The 26628-nt window shown below is 35.7% G+C and overlaps 1 protein-coding gene across 2 annotated transcripts in view; it reads right to left on the bottom strand.

Moving 5' to 3' along the window:
- Positions 1 to 26628, bottom strand: part of MCTP1 (multiple C2 and transmembrane domain containing 1) — a 209508-nt gene that overhangs the window by 109712 nt on the left and 73168 nt on the right. For both annotated transcript variants that reach the window (XM_031507452.2, XM_077790123.1), the window contains exons 7-10: positions 20458 to 20628; positions 18879 to 19009; positions 7158 to 7344; positions 2287 to 2380 (exon numbers count right to left, since the gene is read on the bottom strand). In XM_031507452.2, the coding sequence (XP_031363312.2) occupies positions 2287 to 2380; positions 7158 to 7344; positions 18879 to 19009; positions 20458 to 20628 (583 nt within the window). The remainder of the gene's footprint in view (positions 1 to 2286; positions 2381 to 7157; positions 7345 to 18878; positions 19010 to 20457; positions 20629 to 26628) is intronic.

The following is a 26628-nucleotide window of genomic DNA, read 5'->3' on the forward strand; positions in this document are numbered from 1 at the left end:
TAAGCTGAGACCTGAACTACCATCCTTAATCACTCTCTTTAAAAAAAAAAAATCTGTACTAACCTTAAGGATTTGAAGTGCACTGTCCAACATTAGGCTATTGAAAGTAAAGGAAAAAAACTTCCCTTGGCTCTAAACAGTTTATTAAGGGGTAACTAAAGTGACCTACTAGCATTCCACTGAGGGAGGCTATGAGCTTTCTGAGGAAAGGAGTAGAATTGAGGGTTTCATTAAAAAGTAATTTGTACTTTTTACTCATTCATTCAACTCAACTGCTCTTTATTCACACAGAGTTAGTACAGTATTACAATGCTGCTCAATGCATGGGACAAAGGAAAAATTTTACGTTTTGAAAGGGGGAAAAAATCCTTGCAATCATAGCAGGATTGATGGCTACTTAAAAGATTACAGAAATCTTCTTCCTTCTGCGCTTATGTTTAAGTATTGAATATTAAGGATTTAAAAAATCTACTCAGCTCAGATTAATAAATTTTGATTCATTACTTCACATTAAAAGATTCCTGGAAGAGAAATATGTTTAACAGACTGGAAACAGAGCAAAACATGTAGATACTATATAGTTGTTCCAGCTGCTTTTCAGACTCAGGGGCAAAAGATTAACTCTGAAAACACATTACAGTAAGATGAGCAAACTAGTCCTTAGCTTTTACTCATAGAAGCAATCCTTAGTGGTGTAAGTAACATGACTGATAACAGCACTCTCCACATTAATTACTTAGTTGAGTAAAGGTGGGTCAAGTTTTTACACAATTTTTGCAAACATGATTTATTGACAATCACCAAATACCTACTTTATTTCTCACTATTGCTATTCAAAGTTTAATTTTAAATGAATGACCTGTACATAACTACAAGTTACTAAAAATAGCTATAAACTACAACAGTAGGTAGTAAAACCATTTCTTCTTTCCAAAATTCCCAGTTAGTTTCGTTCAGAATATACAAGATTTCTGTCACATCTGGAATGTGCAGCCATCTTACAAAATACATCTGCTGCATCAACACTTTTTCTTAACTAACAAGGGAAGGTAGTAAGTGTTCTTCCCCATTTTCCTGTCTGGCATCTGAAATACAATGTCTGAAAATTTTTGGTAGCTCTCTACATCTTTAATTGAATCAAATATATTTCCAAAAATATTGTTCAACCAGCACAAATAACATGTTGATTTGGAAAAGCTGAAGACTGAACGCGGTCAGGGACTGAATTACCCCATCTGCACCTGAGTAACTTAATCTCTCCCTCTGTTCAGAAAACATTGGATTATAAGGTCAAACCAGACTGAGGGATCTTTAGAAGCATTTCTACAACTTCACCAAAAATAGAATCTGTTATTTTGTGTACCACAAACTGGATATCAAATGTTTGCACTGATAAAGTGTTTGCACTTTTACCTTATCTGAAATACTAGTAGTTATGTTCATTATCACAAAACTACTAAAAATTGAGTAAGTTGCTCTGTATCTGCTCCTTTAACAGAGCATTTTTTCTAGTTTCCTTTTACTTTCTTCCCGTTTTTTAAAATTTTAATTATTATTTTAAAGCAGAGATGGCTACTTTCTAACACAAATGCAGCCCATTTTGCTCCATTCAACTCATGTGGTATGAAGGTGATTGTACTTAGAGGATATAACTTGGACATTTCTGGAGAAATATGGTTAGAATGGCTGAAATACTTTTTCTTTATTTTGCAAAGCAACATGCTGAATTAACCATTCAACTTATAACATACAATAGTATTAAAAAAAAAAAAAAATCTTATTTCCCTTATCTTATAAAGATAAGCAGTAGCTACAGCAAATTGCATTTAGTTGAAATGCCTGAAACTGACAGCAGCCTTGCTAAATATCTAACAGATAACAAGTGATTCTTTTGGCAACAATTTTTAAAGTAGTATCTAAGTCTGGAACCTTTTATCTGTCTTGTACCTTGGAATTTAATGTTGATAATTTTGTATGGTTTCATCTACTAAAATAAAAGAACTTTCTTCTATGTAATTTTATAGGATATCTGAGGGAGAAAAATGTATATTTCACCTTTATTATCAGAAATAATCTACATAGGGCTCTGCTAGTGTTAGTATGACTTGCTGCCTTACAAAACTTTTGTTTGTGTTTAGATTTTTTAATTAATGAGCAGAAGGTGGAAGTGCACAAACAGAACATAACCTGTAGATGAACTTTTGTTTTAAGCATTTTTTCCCCTGTTCTAAAAACACTGAATCTTACTACAGGATTCAGTGTCACAGAAACTAAATGAATCCTTGCCTGTGACATCAGCTGCCATCAATGCTTCTGCTCTGATGACCTTCACCTGAAGAAATCCCACATCACTGATGTTATGGAACATCATCATTGGACTCTAAAAAATAATAAAAAGAAAAATAATTCTGGATTGCAAAAGAAACAAACCAAAAGCAATATTAATACTCTCCACCCTGGCCCAGATATAAGTTACTGTAATTCTGTCTACATATTCAGACTTTTAAATATTATTTGCTGAAGAATGTGCAGTTGTTTGCATTTCCTCATATATTTTGCAACTTTAACTTATCAATGAAAATTACAGAGGAAGAGTTAGAATATGATTGATTAAGTGTAACACAAATTCTAGTGAATTAATCCCCTAATACTATGGGAATAGCTGTACTTCAAAATTTGAAATTATAGCAATTTAATAAGAAATTAACACAAAAAATGAAACAATTACTCTCCCTGAATTATTTTGCAAGAACTATGTTCACATTTTCCCACTGATGGCTCCAATATTATCTTGAGCAATAACCTAGGGCCAATAAGGGCCAATAAAGATTTTTGTAGTTGACTGTTACATGTAAGCTTGCATATACCATATACACCTATAATAAGCTTGTGAATAACATCAGCAAAAGCAATTAAATGAGAATAGCAACTACTTAAGAACTGTCATAATAATCACATGCAGAAAGGATAAAAAAAATAATTAAAATATGTTTCAATTCCATGGCAGAAATCCCTTAACATAATTCATTATAATTTTTTAGCATAAATTTATTTAATAGCTACATGTATAAGGAAGAGAAAAAAAAAAAGAGTTCAGCACATTAATACATGCATTTATTCAACCAACACAGATTTAGAAAGCTGCTGCTCTTTTTTCAAGTAACTAAATCTAACAAACTGGGAGTATTGCACTAACTAGGTGTGACATGCTACAATTATCAAACTCCAGCTTTTAGTATTATTTAACATTTGCAGAGTTTTAAATGATTAAACATTGAATGCAAATTTCTTTCATAGATACTAGCTCATACCTTAATTTTGAAATGTTTTAAAATCTGGACAAATGTATTTAATGCCTATGGTTCTCTCTAAAATTTTAATGTGGTGAAACTTTTTCCACTGCCTATGACAATGTCCAGATTTCTACAAAAAGCCAGCATCAGGGAAAACATCAAATCAACAATTCCTTAATTTATTACAAAACCAAAATTTACTGTTATGGAAATGAGAATAAATTACATCACTGAATCTAAAAACCACAGATGCTGCTTAAATGAAATATTAAACGTCAGCTTGCAAAAACAGTATGCTTTTGCACAGAAAATCTACCCATTAACATATTAGACATAAAATATGCACTCCTGTCTTTCTAATTAAAAAGACAATTCTATCAGTTAAACCACACTGATACTAATTTCACAAACTCCAGCTGACCATTTACTGTTTACAGTGAAGATTTGACCTTGCTACACTGAATTTAAAAATCCAATTCAGCGTAGTAGCCCATATGTTACATACATGCATTGTGTTATAATGGGGTAACAGTGAATAATTTTTTACCAATTTTAATAAGATAATCATCATAAATATGACTTCAAAATACTGGTGGTCAACTTTAATCAGCACACACTCAACCCCTTGCTTATGTGCTTACAAGCTGATGGTAGCAGAGATGGTATTACAGATAGCACTGGTATAATTCAAAAGCATCTCTGCACCCCTCATTTATTAGAATGATGATCAGGGTTTGGAAGCTTCTTATCAGAACTAGTAGCAGAACAGAGATAATTCTGTGAAATACACATGATCAAAATTACAGGACTTACAAAAATGTTTCCGCATTCTACCCCAGTTTCCCAACAACCAAAACAAAACACCAAACTGTAGAATTAAGGTAAAGCAAAAACCAAACACAAAACAATGTAAGCAATGGCACTCACTTCCTATGATGCCATACAGTCCCCTTTTTCCAAATTTCATCCCGGTTAGCTCACTCTTCAAGAGGGTGCCAGTGCTGTATATCACTTTGCCAACTTTGTTAAAATCCCACAGAATTTTTGAACTTTTAATTCCAGAAAGTAGCTGGCTTAGATTAATTTACTGCACATACTGACTGGGGAGAGTGATGAAAATTAATACAATACCACAACAGAGACTCTTGGAGAAGCAAATTACTTTAAATACATAACTAAGTAATGATTTATCAGATTATATTCTGCCTTCTTATTTGTGATTATTGTTGAAGGTATCAAAAATCTGCATAGTTTCTGAAGCCTAGAATTTCCATAGCAGGGGAATCTGTGATTTGCTGGGAATCTTTTCAGCCCTCAATAGATGGGAAAAGATTGAAATGCTCTGGAGATGAGTCTTCTTTATTTTTTTAATGAAAGGCTGTATAATATATTTTCTGTATGGCTGCAGCAGCTGTCAGGAAGAGCATCTCAGTTCAGCTCTATTATGGGAGAAGCAATACCCCATCCCATGGCATTGAGATACACTGAGGGGCTAGTACTGATTGACAGCTTGTCACCATGACGTCTTATTCCATCTCTGTTATGGAGAAAATTAATGTCACACCACCAGCCTCATGACTCGCTGTCATCTTAGAACTGCTCACCTTCTATCAATGCTCTAAATAACATTTCAAGCCCATCGTCTCACAGTGGACAATCTGGTCAAGGGACATTAAATCGGATGACTGTGAAATGTCATAATAAAAATGGAATGCTAACAACTTCTCTAAACTAGCTCCTCTGGTTTTTAAACTGTGACAAGGGGGACCATGAGTTCAGCACACCAGTTCTGAAAAGGTCATACAATCTCTCTTGGTCTGCACCCATTAATGTGCCCCCCTCCTCACCCCAAAAGGAATTAATCTTTTCAGACAATCGTGGTAAAATAATGGTTCAATCAGTAATGCCTATTTAATTTGTAAGGCTCTGATGTTCAGCTACAAATGGTTAAGTGACAGTAATAGAGTCATTTTCTAAGGCTATTTGATCTGATGGCAAGGTCAGCTCATTAACTGTTTTTGGCTGTAGAAAGGGTGCAAAATACATTTCTCAAATGGAAGCTAGATTTTTTTAAAGAGGAAATAAATCCAAAAAAATAGTAAATCAACACGGAACTCTACATCTTGCTGATTACACATGCTGTCTTTGTATTAGCTCTGAAGTGCAGGTATGAATACTGAACTCAAATTGAACATCAGTGAAAATAAACTACTTGAATTGAGTTAGCCCTGGTAATTTCTTTCTTCTGTTGATAATTTTAATAAAAAAGTAGAATTTATCAAAAAAGTATGTAAATGCCACAATTTTCAGAAACATATAATGAAAAATTCATACCTCTGCGATATGAACATCTTTCTAAAATTTAAATGGTTTTGAATGTATACACCAATGTAAACATATGAAGAGACACACTATCCTTGTATTTACAAGAAACAGGAAAAAACCAGATCAATCTTATACCACATTATTGTCCTTTACACTGGGGACAAAAAGTTGAGGATTGAGGAAAAATGATTAACAGTACAGTTGCAACATGTTTCTATACTGCTACTGAAATAATCAAAACCATCAGTATGACTTGTCTGCTGTCTCATCACACAGAATAAGCTACAGAAATATGTTATTGTTGCTGTTGGTAGCAGGAACTACGGCACCTCAAAAACATATCCATCAAAAAATTATTCTACTTATAGACATCTATTTTGACAACGACAGACTGTCTTGGTGGATTCCAAAATGTGCAGTAACTCTCTTAATTGTAATTATTTTTCAGAGATGGTGGACAATACCTTAGCTTTCAATTCATTTTGGAATATTATATTTAGCCTCTCTAAGTCACCTCTATTAAATTGTGTTTATGATAACACTATTGGTGTATGAGTTGTACAAGCATTAGCAGACACCTGATTCAGTGGAGATAGACAGAATAAATTTGCTGAAGCACACATCCTGCTAATCTGTTTGAAGAATATTTTACAGCATTAGTACTAGGACTTCATGTTATCTGCACAGCCTGATAAGGTACCTCTTTATTAAATTCAGTTATTGAAAAGGATGTCCGTCATGGAATAGGAATATTTTAAAATCTTGAAAATAAATTAAGCAGCCTCTCTGATAGTCAGAGGTTGGTTTAATGGCTGAGTGTCTAGCGAAGCCCTCCTAAACACCTGGCAGCATTGTACAGTAAAAGCTTTGTAATTGCAAGTGGAAACAGCATTTTTTTCTTCATGTGTAGCGAGACAGTTACTTTTAGTGATTTAGGTATTAGCAAATGCTGGAGTAAGAGCTCCCCTCTCTGTTGCTTTGATAAAATTACAAAGAATCTGCGTAATGCAAAGATGCCGGGAAATTAAAATAATCTTCTTCAGAATATTTAAAGATGGAAGCAATGTTTGAAACAATTATTTTTATGTACTTCAGCCTTTAATATTAAGATAAAGTAAGTTTTCTTGCCCTTTAACAGATGATCCAAATAAAAAGCTGATGACCATTAGCACCTCAATTATTTGGCATAAACAATCACTAGAAACTGTTAAGTTACTGAATGATCCCTTAGTCACTTTGTGCTTGGTAAAGATAATCTACAAGGCTGTAAAATTACCTTCATTATGTGACACCCTATCAAACAGTTCAATTACCATGTAAAAAATAATGTTATTGAATGAAGAGCTTTTGTAGCCTTCTTGATGTTACCTGTTCAAGCTATAACTATTTATTGTTTTTATATTAATAACTAGTTTAAATTATAGTCATTGGCTAGGTGAGATTAGAATAGAAGAGATATATTTAGATTTTCCCCTCACTATAGTTATTTTTTATATAGGCCAATATTTTGCTAACAAAGGATGAAAGAGAACATCATACATATCTCTTCAGTATCTCCTCTCGCTCTTTCTGGTCCTCCAGGGAGTTGATGGAGAGGTCAGAGATAGTGACTGCAGCTGAGGCTGTGAGAGTGACCAGCAACACCAGGTATCCCTCTCCCTCCTCCAGCGGCATCTCCAACTTGTGGGTCTGTTCTTTACTCAGGGTCGATAGGTCAATCTGGCACCTAGAAACACACATTCTCCATCAGCATGTGGTTTTTCTCACATCAAGCAAGAGTACATTGGCTCACTTGCATTCAAATGGACAAAAAATCCAAGTAAGCAGAAACTCCTGTCCAGCTTCTGAAAAAAATTCTTAATTTCTTTTCAGCTTTAACCCATGCCCTTTGTTTCATTTTTTTTTTTTTTTTTTTTTGAGCTACACAAACAGTTTTGAAGTGAAAAATCAATAAGAACATAAAGACACTAGTGACAAGTTTAGCTAATATTCCTTACTCAAATGCAGTCTAAGAAAATTTTTAAAAATACAGCTCAGATGCAAGTTTTGTCTTCAATTACACCTTTTGAATAGATGCAAAATGTAAGTTCTCATGTTAACAGTTTTCACCTAACAACAGTAAAAACCCTTTCTTAAAAAATAGAATTCTACATGGATTAAATTATGATGGCATAAAGATGACTGAGCATAGAAAAACTCAATTTATGCTCCGCTTTCATGCAGTAAGCTGTGTATGGGTCAAATCCTCATGCTGGCACCCAGGGTAAATTCTGATTCCACAAGCCCCTATAGAATAAAAGTCTCAGGCTGTAATGAGCAGGGACTACATATAGCTGTGCAGAGTGTGTGCAGAGTAGCTGAAGGGAATCTGCCCTGTTTGAGCCCTTTCTGAGTAACTCTGGCTGTGCCATACACTGAACTAATAAAGAATGATTCCATACGTGCCAGACAGCAGAAATAGCTTTGCAACAGCTTTAGAAATTTAAGGTAAAGGAAGGAAAGGAGTATCTTTGCTACCCAAGAGCTGATTAAAACCTTCAAAATAAAACAATAATATGTTAGCCTCAATTAGTCTGTGCACAGCTTAAATGTTTTAGTACTTTAATTTGTACAATGCACAAGTTTCAACTTTCTTAGATTACAAGTCTGAGCATGTATTGAAATTCGATGTCTGTGTCAAATGTAATGCCAGTTTCCATTGGACAGGAATTTCTGTAAAAAAGAACTATTTGGAATACTTATAGCATCCCAAAATGGGTTTTGCCAGCTTTTTGTTCTAAATACAACCACCAATAATACTGAAATAAAGTAAATGTATTTATTCTGTGTTGGTTAGCCAGTCTACACTCTACTTTCAACAGCAATTATTTCATGTAACAAGCACATGTACTATATGCCACTAATTCACTAAACTAAACATCAAGCAAATTCTTTTCATAAAATGTCAATTGATTTTGAAGATAATGTGGTCACTGCAGGGCCAATAAACTAAGAAAAAGGTGACAGACATTAAAATATGGCCATTTAAGGATAGGAAATAGCCAATTATGAGAATAAATGCAGTCTCATAAAATGAGCAATGTGCTATCACAGGCACATCAGATTTACTACAGGAAAACTGTATTTTGTTTTTTCAGAGACATTTACTGCCTCTTATGCGGTTCACTTAACAAGTGCAAAGCTCACATAGTAACAAGGTTAAATGATCTTACAATAAAAAAATTTCTAAATTATGTAGCATACTGAGCTTAATGTTTTTCTTCTATTTTGAACGTTTTGGGTGATAGGGAGTGAGAAATTAAATTAGCAATAGTAAGGAAAAATAAAGCTGTTGCTGTCAGCGCAGTCTGATGGTCAATACAAGCTTCATCCATGTACACAGTCAAATTCTTATTTTGGATGCAGTGAGGAATTTAAAGTCCTCCTTAAGACAACAAAGATTGTACTTAAACATTCAAAGCTGTAGAAATTTTGCTACAGGTATTAAATACTCTTCAATAATTTATTTCAAAACAGATACCCCTCAAAAGTAGGAATCAGCAACAATATGGGGTCTTCAGCCAATAAACATGTAAAGAACCAGTCTAAAATCTCTTAAAATCATTAAAATGCTCAGATGTTGGAACTCAAAATGTCTCTCAGACATTTTTAGAGGTTCCAGGCCTTGGCCAGAAGCATTTTAGACCCTGGCAAGCAGCTGGAAACAGCTGTGATTTTGAGTTTGAGCCATGGAATGAGTTACCAACTTTGGAGGTGGAACAAGCAGTCACAGAAGGTTAGGTAGTATAGTAAAAGCATTTGCAAAACAGAGGGGAAATTTTTTTAGTATTGTACAGGGGGGTTTTAGCACCTGTACAGGGGGGTTTTACTTTGTACATGGAGGTCAGAAGTTCTAAGATGGAGGAAAGTAGGCTGACCCTGTTCTTCCTCCTTCTTCTTCCTTGCCTCCATGTTCTTGGTGATGTTGGCACTCACAGATTGGTTTAGAGTAGAAAAGCACTTTGTAATATAGGTAGTAGGTATTGGAGGAAGACTATAAACATGTAATACGTAATATATCATATAAAATATAGCAGCAGCCCTGGGCGGGGGGAGAGGAGAAGAAGAACAGCAGACAGAGAGGATGTCAGTGTGTGTGTGTCTCTACGCAGGCCGCTGATCAAATAGCTGCAGCCCGAGAAGACAACAATAAACTGACTAACAAAATAACTAACAATAAACTGCCTTGAGACCGAACAGCAAGAGCCTGCGCAGTTTTTCTTTGGAATCACAGGTTGGAGGATAAATTTCACCACCACATGGGACCCCAGAGCAAGGCTGGGGTTCTCACACCCAGAAAGTCATTGTGACACTAATGGAGACATAATCCCCTCACTCAAAAATAGGTAACAAAAGCTAAAATAGGCAACAAAAGCTACCCCATATATATCCATCAGAAAAAAAAACCAATGAGTGTAAAATTACAAGGTCTGCATCAGGACTACTAGATCTAATTTCTTCAATTCTTGAATCTACAACACTTTAACAATATGAGTAGTCCATTTTTTTTATTTAGGCTGAAATAAGCAACTGGCAATTTGCTTTTACCTGTGCACCTTTCCTATTAGAAATATTTCATTCCTAATAGCATCACTCTAGAACAGATGACCCAAGAAATATATATCTATCACCTACTTGATAAATTTTCATGAGCAGGCTATCACCAGCTTGTTATTTCCTAAAATCATACAAAGATAGGAACTGATCTGGAAAATTTTTTCCAGTAAAAGGCCTTAGCCATTTTAAAGGAAAATTATTCTCTCAAGCACCCTCAGAAAATTTGATAAAACATTGGGTTATTCCATTAAGGACTGTCATCTTTGCACTTTACAGAAGTCCAGATTAAGAGTGCTTTTATGCACATGTGGTCAGGTGAAAACAGATTTCTTACTCCATGCCAGGTGCTCTGCCCCGGCTTTGAAGGAGGTGCAGCTTACCTGTGCCTAACTTGAAACTGCCAAGGCTCAAGGAGCACCCAGCACAAGGGGAGCCTATTTACAACACATGCACTTCAGTAAAATGATAAGACTTTGCAATCTACAGACAGTGTAATAAAAATTGCAATTTTTTCCCATTAGTAGTTGATTTTTTTAATGATAAAAAATCAGCTTCATTTGATCTCATGCCAAATTATCCTAAGAAAAGGAAAAAGAATTGAATAATTTTTTGTCCATTCTTCTCTTCCCCCATCAGATCTTTTTATGGGACCAAAAAAAAAAAAACGTGAAGGAAGTCTGGTTTTCTTAAGGTATTACCTAAATACTAATCCTATCCTAGAATAATCTTGACAGAGTCCAACTGGAAAACCCAAAACTCATTTTTTGTATTACAGTTTTTTCAAAGGACTGAAGCTAACAAAATATTTCCAAAAATAAGCATCTGTTTGGAACATACCTGTTATCCAAATGTAAATATCTTTGGAAAGCTTAGGCTGACAATGTCCCTTTATATTTTACTGAAATTATAGTCAAGTATTCCAAGCTTTAAAGCCTTAGTAATGCTGACTTTTATATCAGTTAAGATGTTCTCTAAAAAGACATTTGTTTCCTACAACTGTGTCTCCACAGAGAACAAAGATGCTTTTAGGATGAAGGTGAACATATATGTTACCAGAAAGTGGTACAGAAACATTTTTGTCCCATATTCTCAAACTTAGGACCATGAAAAATTCCAGCCATTTTGAGAAGGCCATAAGCTGCATATGACCGGCAGCTGTCACACTGGAAACATGAGAAAATAGTAACTTTGTACAGACTTGTTTCTTAAGGAATTATTATTTATATGCTGCTGGTAAAGGCAAAGATTTTTCCACCTGTAATGAGATCAGCCTGAAGAACTATTGAGAAAAAATTGCCACTAACTCCACACAGATTTCCAAGCATAACTATAAATCGCATTGCAGTTTGAGTTTTTCTGCCTCTTCCATTCTGTATGGCCCCTTCAGTGCACACAGGTTTCAGCACTTCAAGTGGTGAGTAGGAGCACTGGAACAATTTCCCTGGCTGGCCTTTCAGAAAAAGGTGGAGGGACACATATCCCACCTATTAGTTCTGCATGTGAACACTATCAGGCACCATGTGTAGCTGGATTTTCAGGTCTTGAGAGATCAGAAGGGAGAAAAACGACAAAGTGCATCAAGCTCACGTGCCAAAGTTATCACAGATGAATTGCTCAAAAACAGGGTACAGCTCCCATGGAGGAAGATTTGAAGGTTCAAGGGAAATCTGCCACTTGTCTGAAAGTGTGTTCAGTGTGTTAATCACACAAAATTTTAGAAATATATTTCAGATTTATTTTTAATTTGAATATATCTGGCCTTTGGTTCTTTTTATGCCTTTCCTTACCAGTTGAAAAACCCTTTAGTGTTTCATGTTTTCTTCTAGTGAAGGAACTCATACACTATAATCATATCTCTTCTTGATCTTCCTTTTGATATGCTAAACACCTTCAGCTCCCTATACATTTCCTAGGAACTTATCTCCTACAGCCCTCAAATGACTTTTTGTAACTTTTCTGATCCAGTGAAATTCTCCTGCATCCTTTTTAAAGTGTGGAAGGCAGAACTATGTGTAGTATTTTATTATCAGCATGTCTAACAGGTAAAAATCACCTCCCCTCTTTAGTTCTAACAGAACCTGGAATGTAAGACTGTGTTGGCACCCTGGTGAAATATTCTTGCTAATGAATGAATTACAAAGGTAGCAACATGACATAGAAGGCCTCTTAAAAGCCAGGTGGACAGGCAAGTGAGAGACAGCAGATAGTGGAATCATTTTCTCACATGACAAAATAAAGCATAAAAGAGGAACTGGCACAATCCTAAGTGATAGGGACAGAAAAGCACCACTTGGCTACAAACCAGGCAACTTAATTACCATCATGACTTGTTCAGGAACACAGATTTTTAACTCCACTGTGATCCAGGTCTATGCTGCTCCAAAGGATGCCAAAGAGAGGAAACTGTGTGATTCCACAATTAGAACTGAGCTGGACACACATCAGAAGCAGCAAGGCTTGAACTGCTACAATATGTGAGACTCCATACCCTTTGTGAGCAGATTAAAATGTTCCAATAAAACCAAGAAACAAAGGGAGATGGAAAATTTTGCAAAGCACTAGCAGAAAATGACACATCTCAGAAACACTGAGTGTTGACTGCAGCTAATTTCTTGGAAGAATAATGGGAATTTCTTGGAAGAATCGGAGCGAGACATTTTTAACTGTAAAGATTATGAGAAAGAAATTAAATTATGGACTCCACATGACGCTTGTGATAAGTGGTTGATAGAGGTGCTAGACTGAAAATCAGAGAAGCTCCCAATGGGGTAGAAGACAGTATCTCAGCTAAGTAGGACATTGATTAAGGACAAAAGTGGCCTTAGCTGGGGAAGCTGAAGAGGATCCCTGGGAGCTGGGAGAGGAGACCTCAGCAGGACCTGAAGAGCCGTGCTGTCAGTTGCCATGTAGCAACACAGGGAAGGCAGGAAAGAGCCCTGTAGTTTGGGGTAAGTCAGTCATGGCACAAGAAATAGGAAAGCTCCATGAAATACTATTTTAGCAGTCACTGAGCAATGTCTCAATTACTGTTCATTGCTTGCTAAAAGAAATACAGTCCATGCTACAATAACCTGAAATGAAAGATTAATTTTTTCCTAAGCATAGTTGTTCACTACAAAATTACAGATTTACTTTTGATATTGCACAGGCAGAAATTACTTACAATTAGTTTCTGATGTGGTAGTTCCTACATTGTCCCCATGGCACAATCACATACTATAGACAGTTAGTTTTGTTACTGGTGTAATTTCTCTGAAGCAAAATTAACCTTTCATCTGCTAAACCAGTCTATTGCTTTGATAAACATTATGTCTCCCTATATAATACTCTCCTTACTCGTTGGCCCAAGAAATTTTGCAAGAACTTTCACACAGATCCAATCTGTGCCTTTCACATATTATCACAAAATCCTATTTGCACTCTTCACCATTTTCCGCACACTATCATGCTCCTCATGTCTAAACTGGCCATTCCACATTTCCTTCTCCCTTCCTCTTATTTTGCCACTCTTCAAGAAGTAGACTTCCATATGTGAGAAGACACAGGGTCAGAAGAAGGATTCCTAAACAACCCAGACTGCATGCAGCATTCTGTGTCTCAGTGTATGTTGGAGAATGATATAAATTTTGTGTCAGAACATGAAAATACTGTCAGTAAGAGTTGTAAATAATAAGTATCTGGTAAGAGAAAATTAATGCATATTTGTGAGCAAAAACTGAAACTCTTTTGTCTTTCTAGTAGAATAGAAAGAACTCTACTAACTCTGCATTAGTAGAGTGAAGATGTGCTGAGATAGGAATAAATAAAGTATGGAATACCTAAAGGCCAAATTTTGAGATGCAATATTACAACTGTCTCCTTTTGACAACAATCAGAAATAGAGATGGCTCAGCACATCATAGGATTTTTCAAAGGCAGATCTGGCAGTAGCATTTTTAGATTTTAATGCTTCAGGCATAATCTTAATTTTACATCAAGAAATGTATCTGCAATTAATTTAACTTTAGTTGTCACATATAATCAATAAACAATTATACACACAGAGTACTGGTTGTGTGTTCTTTGGTGTTTGGACAGGATTGCTGTAACTCACAAGTGCACACAGTTCAAGTCAAAATTACAACAGCATATTGACCATTATGTTTACGTCTTTACTATAATACATCTTCCCAAAGTTCCACATGAAGAAATTTTCAAACTGCAAGACAAAAAACATTTTTGAAAGACCAGCATAATAAAGTACTATTTCTATTTCCAGAGGAAGCCATCTTGTTTACAGAGTTTTGCAAAATAGAGAAAACTTCAAGACTTTGCACCTTTAACATTTAAATGGACTTCACAGATACTATTCAAAACCTTCTTTCTGGGCAACAGAAAAGTGCCAATATTTGTCACTGTTGAGGCAGGGATGGGAATAAAATTACTCCAAGTTCAGAAGGCAAAAGAATGATTCTTCATTAACAAGTACGTCTCTCTTTTATAGAGAACATAATGAAGACCAATTTTATTGGTCTTAGAGTAAAAACATCCCACACCATTGGTGCACTAGGAATAGCACACGGTGGTAGAACATATCTATAAACAATATGAACAGAAAGAGAGAAAATAAATTGTTTACATTCCTCTCAGACTTTTTCCCAGGCTTAGCCTGGTAGAAGTCTCTCCTTTTCTCTCTGACTGAACTGAGAATACCCATAAATATTTCAATGTAAATAACAGTCTCCACAACATCTCTAGAAAAAGATCTGGGAAGAAACAGAGTAACATATTTATTGTCCTTCACCTAGCTTTACATGCATGTTGGAGTAGTCATATACAAATCAGTTCTCTTTGATAATGCTCAGTCCCCCATAGCAAAATTACAAAAACATCAATGGGAGGAGAAAAACCCCAAACCATAAATAATTTACAATTTTATATTTTTAAAATAAAATCTCACTCTAACTTAGAAATTTGATAGCATATTGATAGTATGAAAGCACTTCTCATGCTTTCAGACTAATCAGAGAATAATAGTTGCATATCATTTGTATTTATATATACCTGAAAACCTCTCTATCGTTGTGTTACCACAAACAAAAAAAGTAAACAGACAAGGCATAGTAGATTAGGTATTATAAACTTAAATAAGTAATTTTCAGTATTTTAACTTTTGTATTTCATAACATTCATTGTATGGGTGCTCACAAAATCAATCTGAATATTTGTGTCAATATTTAGTGAGATTATGGGAAATTCCACTTTCCTATAGATAAAATAAATACATAGCCTTAATGAATTCACTACATACAAGGTCTTTTTTTCTTAATTTGCATCAAATTGGAAAAAAGACAGCAGCATCTATAAATACTTATGAAAATAGATATAGATTAAGTCAGCAGTAATTTTCTGTCATGAAATAAAAGCGAAAGTCAATGTCATTTTAAAGATAAATGTGCATTTTTTATAACAATTAATAATGCTATAAATCTGGCTGCACAGGATTGCAAATAACTTCTGCTGAATAAAATTGTATGACATGGGATTTACTTATTCTCTATGTTCACAGAAACAACTTGTTCTCTGACAGCACTCATTCTTGGCAATTTATTGCAGCTGTCAGCAGCCCATTTGTTCAGATTAGTGCTATGCATAAAGGTGTAACAGTCATGAGGATTTATTAACTGATTATCGTAAAAGTGACAGTCAGAATACCCCTCAAAAACATAAATGATAAGAAAGCTAAATAATTACATGATGATTAAAAGCATCTTCATTTTGATCTTAGTATTACCTGCATAAACTTACTGCAGTACATTTTTAATCAAAGGAGCATATTGACTCAGCATAGTACATAAATTATTTCCTCATAGCAAAAACGTGAATATTAAATCTATTCACACTAAAAAATATATATACACATACATATTTCTACTTATCACATGAAGCAATAACTAATGCCACTTATGCAAGCCTATAACTATAAATGCCTATAAATGCAAGAAGGTGGCCCATGTTGCTTTAGCTCCTGGTTTCTTCCATAAAAAAACTTTTAGGCCTCATTTTTTGGTTCTGGAATGTTGATTGTTTTTAAAAAAACTGTATTCACAAGGATGGAAGAACTTATCTCCTGTATAATGCAGTTAAGTTCTAGTCAAGAGTAGTGTCTTCTCATACAAATCAGCACATGTTTGGAAATATATTTTCCTCAAAGCTCTTGTATGAGGTCTTTTCCCAGGATTTTGAAATACTGAAATACTGAAATAAACACTGAATTGGTTCTAAGGTTTCAGACTTTTTAGAATATTCTGAGATGGAAGTTCACAAGGTGCTACAACCTTTAAACTCTCATGGAGAATGCACACAACTGAAATTCAAATGTATTTTATAAACAAAATGCTCTGAGTTAAGAATGGAAATCAACCAGTCAGCATTTTATTTCAGACACTGCCATACTGAACATGCCTGGGCATCAAGACAAAGACAGAGTTGTATGCTACTTCTGTGACAGATGTGTCCTTCCACTTTTCTGAGGATTCCATGCTGTCACTCACTGCCTTAAAACTTTCCTCCCTCTTACAGGCAGAACTTACATGCCATACCTTCCACTTCCATCTTCACTACCCCAAAACCAGAATCTCACTTACATGTCCTCAAACTTATTGGATATCTTTCCTGTATTTTTCTGCCCTCAGAAATGGACTGCAAGACCAACTCCTTGCATCACCACTACCGTGTCACATACCCAGCTTTCACCTGCCCTTACTATGGTCCAGCCTAAAAAGGACAATAATATACAAGGGCCACAGAAGCCTATGTTCTTGATTTCCCACTTCTTTTATTTCATAAAAGTGCAGCTGAGACATGGTATCATTCCGGGAGAGTTTACAGCATCCTTGTTCTGAATAAAATTTGCACAGAAAAAACACAGGTTTTCTATGCTGTTTTCCAGAAGATACTGGAATTTTTTCCTTCTACTTTCCACCTGGGAAACCTTTTCTGAGTTTGGTCAGTTCTTCAATCTAGTGTGCCTGCTCCCTAAGCATATTTTGTCCAGGCAGGACATCTTCAAGAAACAGTTGTTTTCATTTGCATTTAATAGAAATATTATTATATAACATTACAGCTGCTGCTTGCACATTATTCAAGCAAGCAGGAAGATCTCAGCAAGATGAAATGGATTACCCTTCATTCTTGAGCAATGATAGAATGCTACCAGGAAGTCTTTTGTTTCCCTCCCACAGCCTCATTATCACTTCTTCTGGAACCTGAATCAAGATATTCAAGTTATTATGTGAATCTTGAAAGCCATAGAGCCTTAATCATGGAGCACGACTCAGTTGCGCTTTTAAAAACTAATACACACTTACCATAACACATGCACAGAGCAAATCTGCAGTGTGTGCACCAAAATATTTCCAGCTTTTAGGGACAGCCTTGAAAGGAGAAACTGGGGAAGAGAGGTCAGCATTAAGTGGAGCTGTCAGGTGTTGGTGATTTTTATCTGTAGTGACTGGAAAAGAATATCAGGGAGGGGGAATATTAAGACCTATTTTCATATTCAGATTGAGCTTGACAAGTGACAGTTTTGCATGGAAATCTCCTTGGATAATAATTTTTTTTCAGGTTACATTACCAGAGATACGGTACCAACAGAAGGTGAAATGAGAGAGTGCCTGCAAGGACAAACTGAAGAGAGATTATATGTACACTGACAGAGAGGTCAAAAAAATCAAAAGCAGCAAGATTTCAGTAAGTGGTGCTTGGATGATGATGCTCTGAAAAATCACTCATGAAAACTTTGAACCTCACCAGATTTCCCTAAGAAGATTAGAATGAAAAAGAAAGTTGGAATGATTTCCCAAGGCATATAACATGTTGACATAGGACTAAATTAGTACATTACTTCAGAAAAATACTGATTGTTATCATACCATAATATGTGAAAGTGATAGTGAAAGCACCTCCAATAAAAACAAAATATATAGGATTAATTATTAACACCATTATTATGACCATGTGGATATCAAGGAAAATATTAAGTAAACAAATATCTGAGCTTTCCAAACAGCACCTACTTTGTAGTATGTATAAGCACCAGACATTTTTTCCCCTATTAGCTAACAGTTAATGTCAATTCCTGCTCTGTAAAATGGAGCATAGCCATACAAATATAAGCTTTTTCTTGAACTCTCAGACAGATTCACTTTTCCTGAATATGAATTAGGTAAAAGATTCTTTGTCCCAAAATATGTGTGGAGTCCCTCAGCTCTATTTTCATTTACTGGAAACATTGGTACATAAATTTGGTCTTATGCATCAAGTCAAGCATTATTTCTCCTCCAAGCTGGATGTTACTATATGGAACCTCCTGCATCTTGGTAATTGCTCTAAACAAGGGATTTTTATTTTTGAAAACCTCAGTCTATCAATTGGTAAAAGCTGCCACCTACTGGTCAATAAAATTATATTACATCATAAATGTAAATAATTATAGCAATGCAGCAAATTGTACTAGAACATTGCAGAAAATCCTCCCCAAACTTAAAAAAAAAAACCAACCAAACAAGAAACGAAGAACAAATGGTCATAAGAAACAATTTCAATGGCAAGGCTCATTTTAGTCATCCTCTCTCATGGACTTCTCTCCTCCCTGTGGACCAAGAAGGCTAAAATTGTACAAACCTGCCAATGAAATCATCCTTTTTGCCAACATCTTTGTCCCACACGGTAATATCAATAATTCCACCTCGTTCATCATAGAGATGAAAGTCAAACTGCTCCCTCCACTGAGGATTCAAAGTTTTTGGAACAATCTAAAATGAGAATAAAAAAAAAGTCTTATTACATTGAGTAGGCATGCACTTTCTTAAATTGTAAATTTGATCATTAAAGTCTGTTCAAGCTTTTTCTGTCTGCAGTGTCGATATCTCAAGCAGTGAGAATTTAAAAATGGTAATTAGGAAAGACTAGTAGCCAGTTCTCTCATGCTTCTTTGATGTAGCAGCAACCTCCAAAATCCTGCAGCCTGTCACCTTCAAAATCCTCTTGAACAAAGGATTTGTCCTGTGAATGAAACCATTTCTCTGTAGAAAAATTATGTCCTCTGTCAAGTGACAGGTAGCTATAATATTATGTTTCTGAGCCCAAAGGTAAACAAAGCACCTTCAACAACACGTAGATGGTGACTGTAAGTACTTAAACAAACAATTGCATCATGTCCCTTTTTCCCAGCTGCAATAGTATAGGGAGAAACATGATACTATGGTTTACTTTCTCTGGAATAAAATTAGTTCACTTCCAAAATTGTATTTTACTTCCTTTCCTTTGAAACTTTGATGAAAGCATTTTCTTAATAATTTCAGCCCAAATTTCCAAATTTTCTACCATAATACTAAAGCAGTATTCACTGTCCTGAGCAAGAACAGAAGACCTCTAGTATCTTCCTTATTTAGTAAACACTGCTCCCTACAACCAGCAGTCATACTGGCTTGAAAAAAGGAAATTCAGAAAGGATTTTGAAAATTATTAATTCACAAAAGCATGAAATTTTATTTCTTCTAACTTCCAATTAACAGGCTCAGAGGTCTACAAATATGACAAGTAAATGTTCCTGCCCTCTTCCTCAATTTACCCTTCATCTGACCATGAAAAGCACAGTGACTGTCATGGCCATGGACAAAGGAAAGTCATGCACGTCATCAACAGTCTCAGCATCTCCCGTAGACAGCAATTTTCAAAATGGCAGGGACCAAGAGAAAAAAACCCCAAAAAACTAGCAAGTCTTTACAATAATTGCCTCTTCTCTACCTGTGAAGCTCATACATGAAGAAAACGTTAAACTTGTTGTTAAGGACATGAAGAGGAAAGTGAGCTTATGAATATGACATAGTTTGAGGATAAGACAATGCAAAGGGTCCAAAAGGCATTCATCATCAAGCCAGGAAGACCTTGTCAGAATCACTCTGCATCTCCTCCCTGCCATGAATGACTGCTAACAGTAAATAAAAGCCAATACAGTTCCTGTATGGAACATCAGGTGTGTCCCCCTGCAAACCCACATTTTTCAGTGCTACATATTTTCCCATCTAGTACTACTTTTGTTTATAAAGAAACAAAAAGAAACATTTAAACAAAGCTCCAGGTGGACTGACAGGTAATTATTACAACAATAAATCTTCATCAGCATTGAAAGTCATACAAAATAAAAACACCAAACAGGAACAAAGCATTAAAAAAAAAATTCAGTCACACCTAAAATTACCTTGCTCTTGTACTTCTGATGCCCCAAACGAAACTTCACATAAGGATCGCTGAGTCCATTTGCATCCATTGCCTTAAGTTCACGACCTTCTATTAAGGTAACACTAACTATCCCTCTCCATAACTGAGATTTTCTGTGCAGATCTGAGAGACGTAAGCTCTGGGTCTGAAACTTTATGGAAAAAAAAGAATAGATTTAGTTAACACCATTCCAAAATCTTCCCCTGCTTTTAATGTTCTATTTTATGTAACTATGTTGTAAAACAATTGGCTAAAGCCATTTTGAAGCTATTTGACAGTACATATGTAAACTATACTGCAAAGAATTATTTAGAGAGTAATAAAATAGTGACAATTACACGGGTAATGTCATATGCTGCTTTTGCAGAAACAAGCAGAATAAATGCTGCTCAAGGAAATGTTCATTTTTAAGAAAGGCGTTTCTTTCTGCTTCACTTCTTCCTCTGCTGATGGAATAAAAATAAGTATTAGAAAGTCTCTTCTATTAGTAGCACATGATTGAATGAAGTTGAACAAACTCCATGTTTATAAACATAAAGCCCTATTGAGAATATAATCTTCCCTTAGCATATAACTTAGAATAATATAAACCCACTGTGACAAATATGTATAAAGGAAACATAATTCAATAAACTCCTCTAGCCCTGTCTCTGAAATGATGCAGTATTCTCAGAAACATTAATTGAGTACCAGCACATAAGTTCAAGAGTATGGTAAGAACAAAACCTTCAGAATTGTGTAGGGACTTGTGGACTTGTGAACCCTCAGCCACTGATTCTGGGGGTCAAAATAAGACACACACACACAAACCAGTCAATGAACTCCACTGGGTGTTTGAGAGCAGGAGGATATAAACTTGAATAATTTAAGGTCATTTCCAGTTTGCTCAGAGCTATAATGGGTACCAGAACCAGGGAATCCCCTTTGCACTTCTAAGGAAGACAAATGTGTCTTGAGTGCATCCAAGAAGCAATGCTGGCAAAGGCCCTCTCTTTTATTCTGAAACTTTATTCATTAAAGACTACCTTATCAATAACCAGAACACTAGATAGCTAAACTGTATTTAAACTTGCAAATTATTTTCTCTAGGAATTAAAAAAAAAAAAAAAAAAAAGGCAAGCCTGCATGTATACTGTGCTGTAACTATAACTTTATTATGCAATGTAGTTTGAGCAATAAAGGCTTTGTGGGCTCAGCAACCTGCACACATGCACATCTTGCATGCCTGGCTTCATCCCTCGAAGACCTCCACTATCTCTGCAAGAGGGTTTCAGTGCAGGTTTGGTTTGAGTCTTTCAGATGGTAAACACAGCTAAATGGCTACAGCTATGCAGGCACCCAGGACAGGGGTTTTACTCTATTACCTCGAGACAATGATAGAGATTAGACTGGATTACAACCACACTCACCCAGCCTCCAGGGAGAACAGACATGAGCACTGTGGCCACTAGTCTTGGAGCAAATCTGATTAACATACTTTTTGCAGTATTTCAGGTATTTTTTGGCATGCATTTGTGTTTTCTAATGGTTATTCAATCCAAGTAGTATGGTTATTCACAAAATATTTCACTATATTTATTAAAAGTTTCTTTTCCTGAAGTGAAGGATTTGACTGCAGAGAAACCTCCCATGAACTTGCTGTTTCTACAAAGGCAAACAAGGAACTGTGTGTGGAATAATCTTGAACTTAACTTGCTACATGAAGGAGCAGTGGGTCATCAGAAAGCAGACCCTCTATGAAAATAAGGGCAGAATTGGGAAAATCAGTTGCCAGAAGAGATTTAATTTATAACTTGGGAGCATTATATAAACTTTTTCTCAGCACAAATGTACATTTCATTGAGGGCATACTGTCAGCATTGCCAATAACTTGACTTGTGAAGAAGAGGGAAATTTTTTCTTGTTCCAGTTTCTTAGAAGGCTTAGAGCAAAACAAAGACTGGATAATAAATAACTGACTTTGCCCTGAACACAAGATGATGAGAAATACAGAAAGAAGACCAGATATATTTAGGAAGGTATTTTAAACTAGGATATTAGCAGTGGTTGAGACTTCTGCAAAAAAGATGCAGTTCTTGAAGGTGTTTTAAGAGCTGAATGGGAAGCCATATGAGATCCAGAATTCTATCATGAGCTTGCATTTACAACTCTTTTGTAGTAAATCTTAAACACAGTACATAGCTCTTAACTTCTTTATCAGTGAGACAGAAAAAAAAATAGACAGTATACTTGACCTAAATTTTATATTTTCAGCAGCAAGTACAATAATTTGCTGCACTAGAGCATCTGCCCCATCATCAAGCAAAGTGTTTTTTTTTTTTCCTGACCAGTCAGGAGTTTTGTCAGTGAGGGTAATTTCCATACAAGTTAGCAAGGTAAGATCTAGATGACCAAGAGCTGGGTGCAAAATGACAGACAGGTCAGACAGGAGTTTACAAGAGTCAGGCAGGAGGCTGGAGAACAAGTGTTCATATGCTGCAGGAGGAAGCCCTCCCAGGTCAGAGCCACGTCTCACAGTCAGTGACAATCAAAGCTTTATGCAGGCCCTAGTGGCATCTTGATTGACAGTGAAGTTCCAGAGACTGTGTTTTGCCACGCTGGAAGAAAAGCAGCCAGCTGCTAAAAAGAGGTTGTGGCTGTTTCTTCCTCAAGGTAGTGAATGTGGACCACAGCAGTGCTCGTTTCTGTCTTTATTGGTAACACACAGATACACAGAGCAGCAAAAGTGAGAGGTACTGAAAGAGGCAGAGCACAGCTCACTGAAACTAAAGCTATTGAGATTTTCTGGAGGTGAAATGCATAGGCTATGTGACTTTCTCCAGCAAGAGTAACTTCCAGCTGGCATTTTTCTTGTTTCTAAGCAAGACTGAAGGGAATCCAGCACACTTTTCTTCCAGTCAAAACCATACTTATTCTCAGAAATTACAGATAATTTACTGACATAACCTCTTTTTTTCATATAATGGTTCCTGTAGGAAGAAAAACAAAAAAAGAATGTTCAGATTTCAAGTCAAATATGGCAAAAAGCTAACTGAAAAAATGGGAAAGTAAGACTTATTTCACATTTTAAAGTTGTTTCCTTATGAATTTAATTTCACAGTGTGAGACGGGCATATTTCTAGGTATCTAAGAAACCTGTAAAATGCAGCCCACAGTGAGATACAAATTCAGAAGGGTAACTGTGAGAATAAAACAAATAAATGAGTGTGTATCTTTCTCAATTTCTCCTATGAAGGACTGTTGCTCAAGACTTATTCTTAGGCAACTTGTTTCCCTCAGAAAGCACGTAGTATGTATTGCAGCCTAGATTTCACTCTTGTGCCACAAACAGGAAAAAAAAAAGAAACTGCACAGGTTTTCATTTGTCTGCAAATAGGTGGGAAGTTACAAATTTCATATTAAATTCCATGATTTGGAAAGAAGCAAGATTAAGATCTCAGTCCACAATCATCATTAATGTGCAACTATTGTTTACATTATTTACATTTTTGTGCAGGCATAGTGACTCCCACATGACATGTCCTAAACCCCCCCAAAAGAGAGGGGGTGGTGGGTGGTGGGTAAGTTGCAGCCTTGCTTGCAATGACGTTTTCTCCCTGTCTCTTTTTCCAGAAGGAAATTTAAATTTGACTTCTGAAAAGGAGTCTTTCATGCCAAAGGACGCTCAAAGCTACCCGTGAAAGAAAAACCCATATATTTTCATATCCACAGACTGCTTTAATGCTTAATAAACAACAAGCAAACCCAGCAATTTCTTATGTGAAAAACACAGCTTTTATTTGTGTTCCATCTATTCTGTGTAAATATGACATAGTGGGTGGGCTAGGGGCATCAAGAGGAAAGAATCTTCTGACAGAACTGGACCCTCTGCTAGATATGATTAATACAGCTAGCCAAATGTCAGAGCTGAAAGATGATCTAATAAACGTGACTTAATATTCTGCATGCATTCAGGTATTTCTGGATAACATTAAAGGATGGGAAACCAACCAGGCTTAGTCAGAATCTGGGCATTGATCCCAGGACAATCAATATCACATTGTTGATGAGCTGTTGTTATTTTTGTCAAAAGAAGAGATGCACTTTGTTGGTATTTTTGAAAATCCCCTCATATTTTTTTTTTTTTTTTATCTTTTGGTAACTTAGTGTCCTTTCAAAATTTAGTCCATACCAAATGGGAGAAACCCCACACATTGTCCTTTCCTAGCCCAACCTCCTTTATTCATTGATCAGCCCTCATGCCCTGCAAAGTACCACCTCTCTCACTTGCATGTACTTGTGCAAACAGACTCTGCTTTTATTAAATCTCCTCCTTATTACACACACGCTTAAAACACACTGCTTCTCTGAGTTCCGGAACACAATAGACAGAAATAGAAACGTCTACCACAAACTTATTAAGTTTTTAAAAAAGCAAATCAATAATACACTTATATGACCTGTAGAGGCACTTCAATCCACAAAATAACTTCGGTTTCAAAGCCCAAAAAAAAAAGAATCAATCAAGAAATTAGTGAAAAAATATAGAAAAGAAAAATACTTCTCTTTACCACTTAACAGGGCACAGATATAAAAATACAGCAAAGTGAATCAAAATCAGTGTTGCAAATTACTGCTGTAAATTCATGTAAACAGAATTCCTCACCCCCAGTTTCTAGGATGTTCACAGAGCTTGGATGCAAAATGTAAAATAAAGATTGAAAATTTCAGTAGATACAACTGCTAGCTCTATGTACAAAACAATGAAAAAATCAAGAGACAGTTACATGCATTTGCAATGCTTTTCCTATATTAGAAATGACAGAAAGTAGGACCTGAAAGGTCTACTCTATGTAGTTCCTATACTATGTGTCAGAACAGAATTTGAACAGGATTGAAATATTTTTGCATTATCACAATGCAAAACATATAAAATAATAATTTTAAATACCCCCACATGGTTTTCTGATTATACTAGAGTTCTAAAATTATAAAATCACACATTTATTGCTGCAGTAAAGAATATTAGGAAGTAGACCTTCTCAAACCTTGAGGTGCAGCTGTGTGTTTCCTGAACAGTATTTGGCAAGGGGAAAAGAGGCTTGGGTCAACCTATGTCCTCAATCAGCCTTTTCAGATTCTTGAGAGAACACCTTGCATTACAAATGATTTCTCATTCTTCCTCTACTATAGGCAAGTAGAAATGGAAAAAATTGTGACAGTGATTTTGAATTCATCAGGATTATAGACACTGAACTACAAAAATGCCTTCAATGGGATCATGATGATTCCTTCTTATTTTTTGCTCATTGTAACTAAAATGAAATTTAGTTACATTGTAACTAAATGGACTGCTGCTGATAATTATTGCAATGCAAAATAATGCTTTCCTTAACTTTTTATCAACTAAATTTTAGATTTTAGACTCTTCTAATTCTAGGTGAAGCTAATAAATATGCTTACAGTTGAGAAATTTACACTGCCCTACACCTTGAGTGTTTTAAATTAAATCTTGTTTATGGAGTTTCCACTAACAACCTGATACTGTTTCTGTAGAGTATATTGTTCTTCTGTAAATATTGTGACATTACAATATTTATAATAACAGTGATGACTCACACTTTTTCACCGTTTCACATATGTTTTGGGTTTTCTAAATTGAGTAATCTGGCATTCTACTTAAGTGTACTTGCTGATGCAGCTGAGGTGTAGTGTGATATAGACTGTGGCACTCACTGTGAGTAGAATTTTCTGTAACAGGGTGAAAACATTCATACAGCACAACTGTGCAGAAGCACTTTGCAGAGAGGCTGTGCCAGCATAGTCCCAACCACCTCCATTCTTGGTCCTGAAATTCCCCTTGAAAACTGGGGCTGCAATACGTGAAAATCAACAGGTCTTCTGTTGATAATGGAATCACCATTCCATTATCATCTGGGATAACCAATGTCACCACAGTCCTAAAGATGACATGGATCGGATACAGAAAAAACTGGCAATCAATACTTGATGGAAACTTCTCACGCTTTTGGAAATGTAGCAATGAAACCCCCGTGACAAAATGCTACTCTGCTGTTTTTGTTCTTAGCAGCTATCATTCACACACAATTAATACAAATATAAATCTTACTGAATATTTGCACAATTTTTATAATTAGATGTCTATCTATTC

Source organism: Lonchura striata, chromosome Z (genome assembly GCF_046129695.1).
Source record: "Lonchura striata isolate bLonStr1 chromosome Z, bLonStr1.mat, whole genome shotgun sequence".
NCBI lineage: Eukaryota > Metazoa > Chordata > Aves > Passeriformes > Estrildidae > Lonchura > Lonchura striata.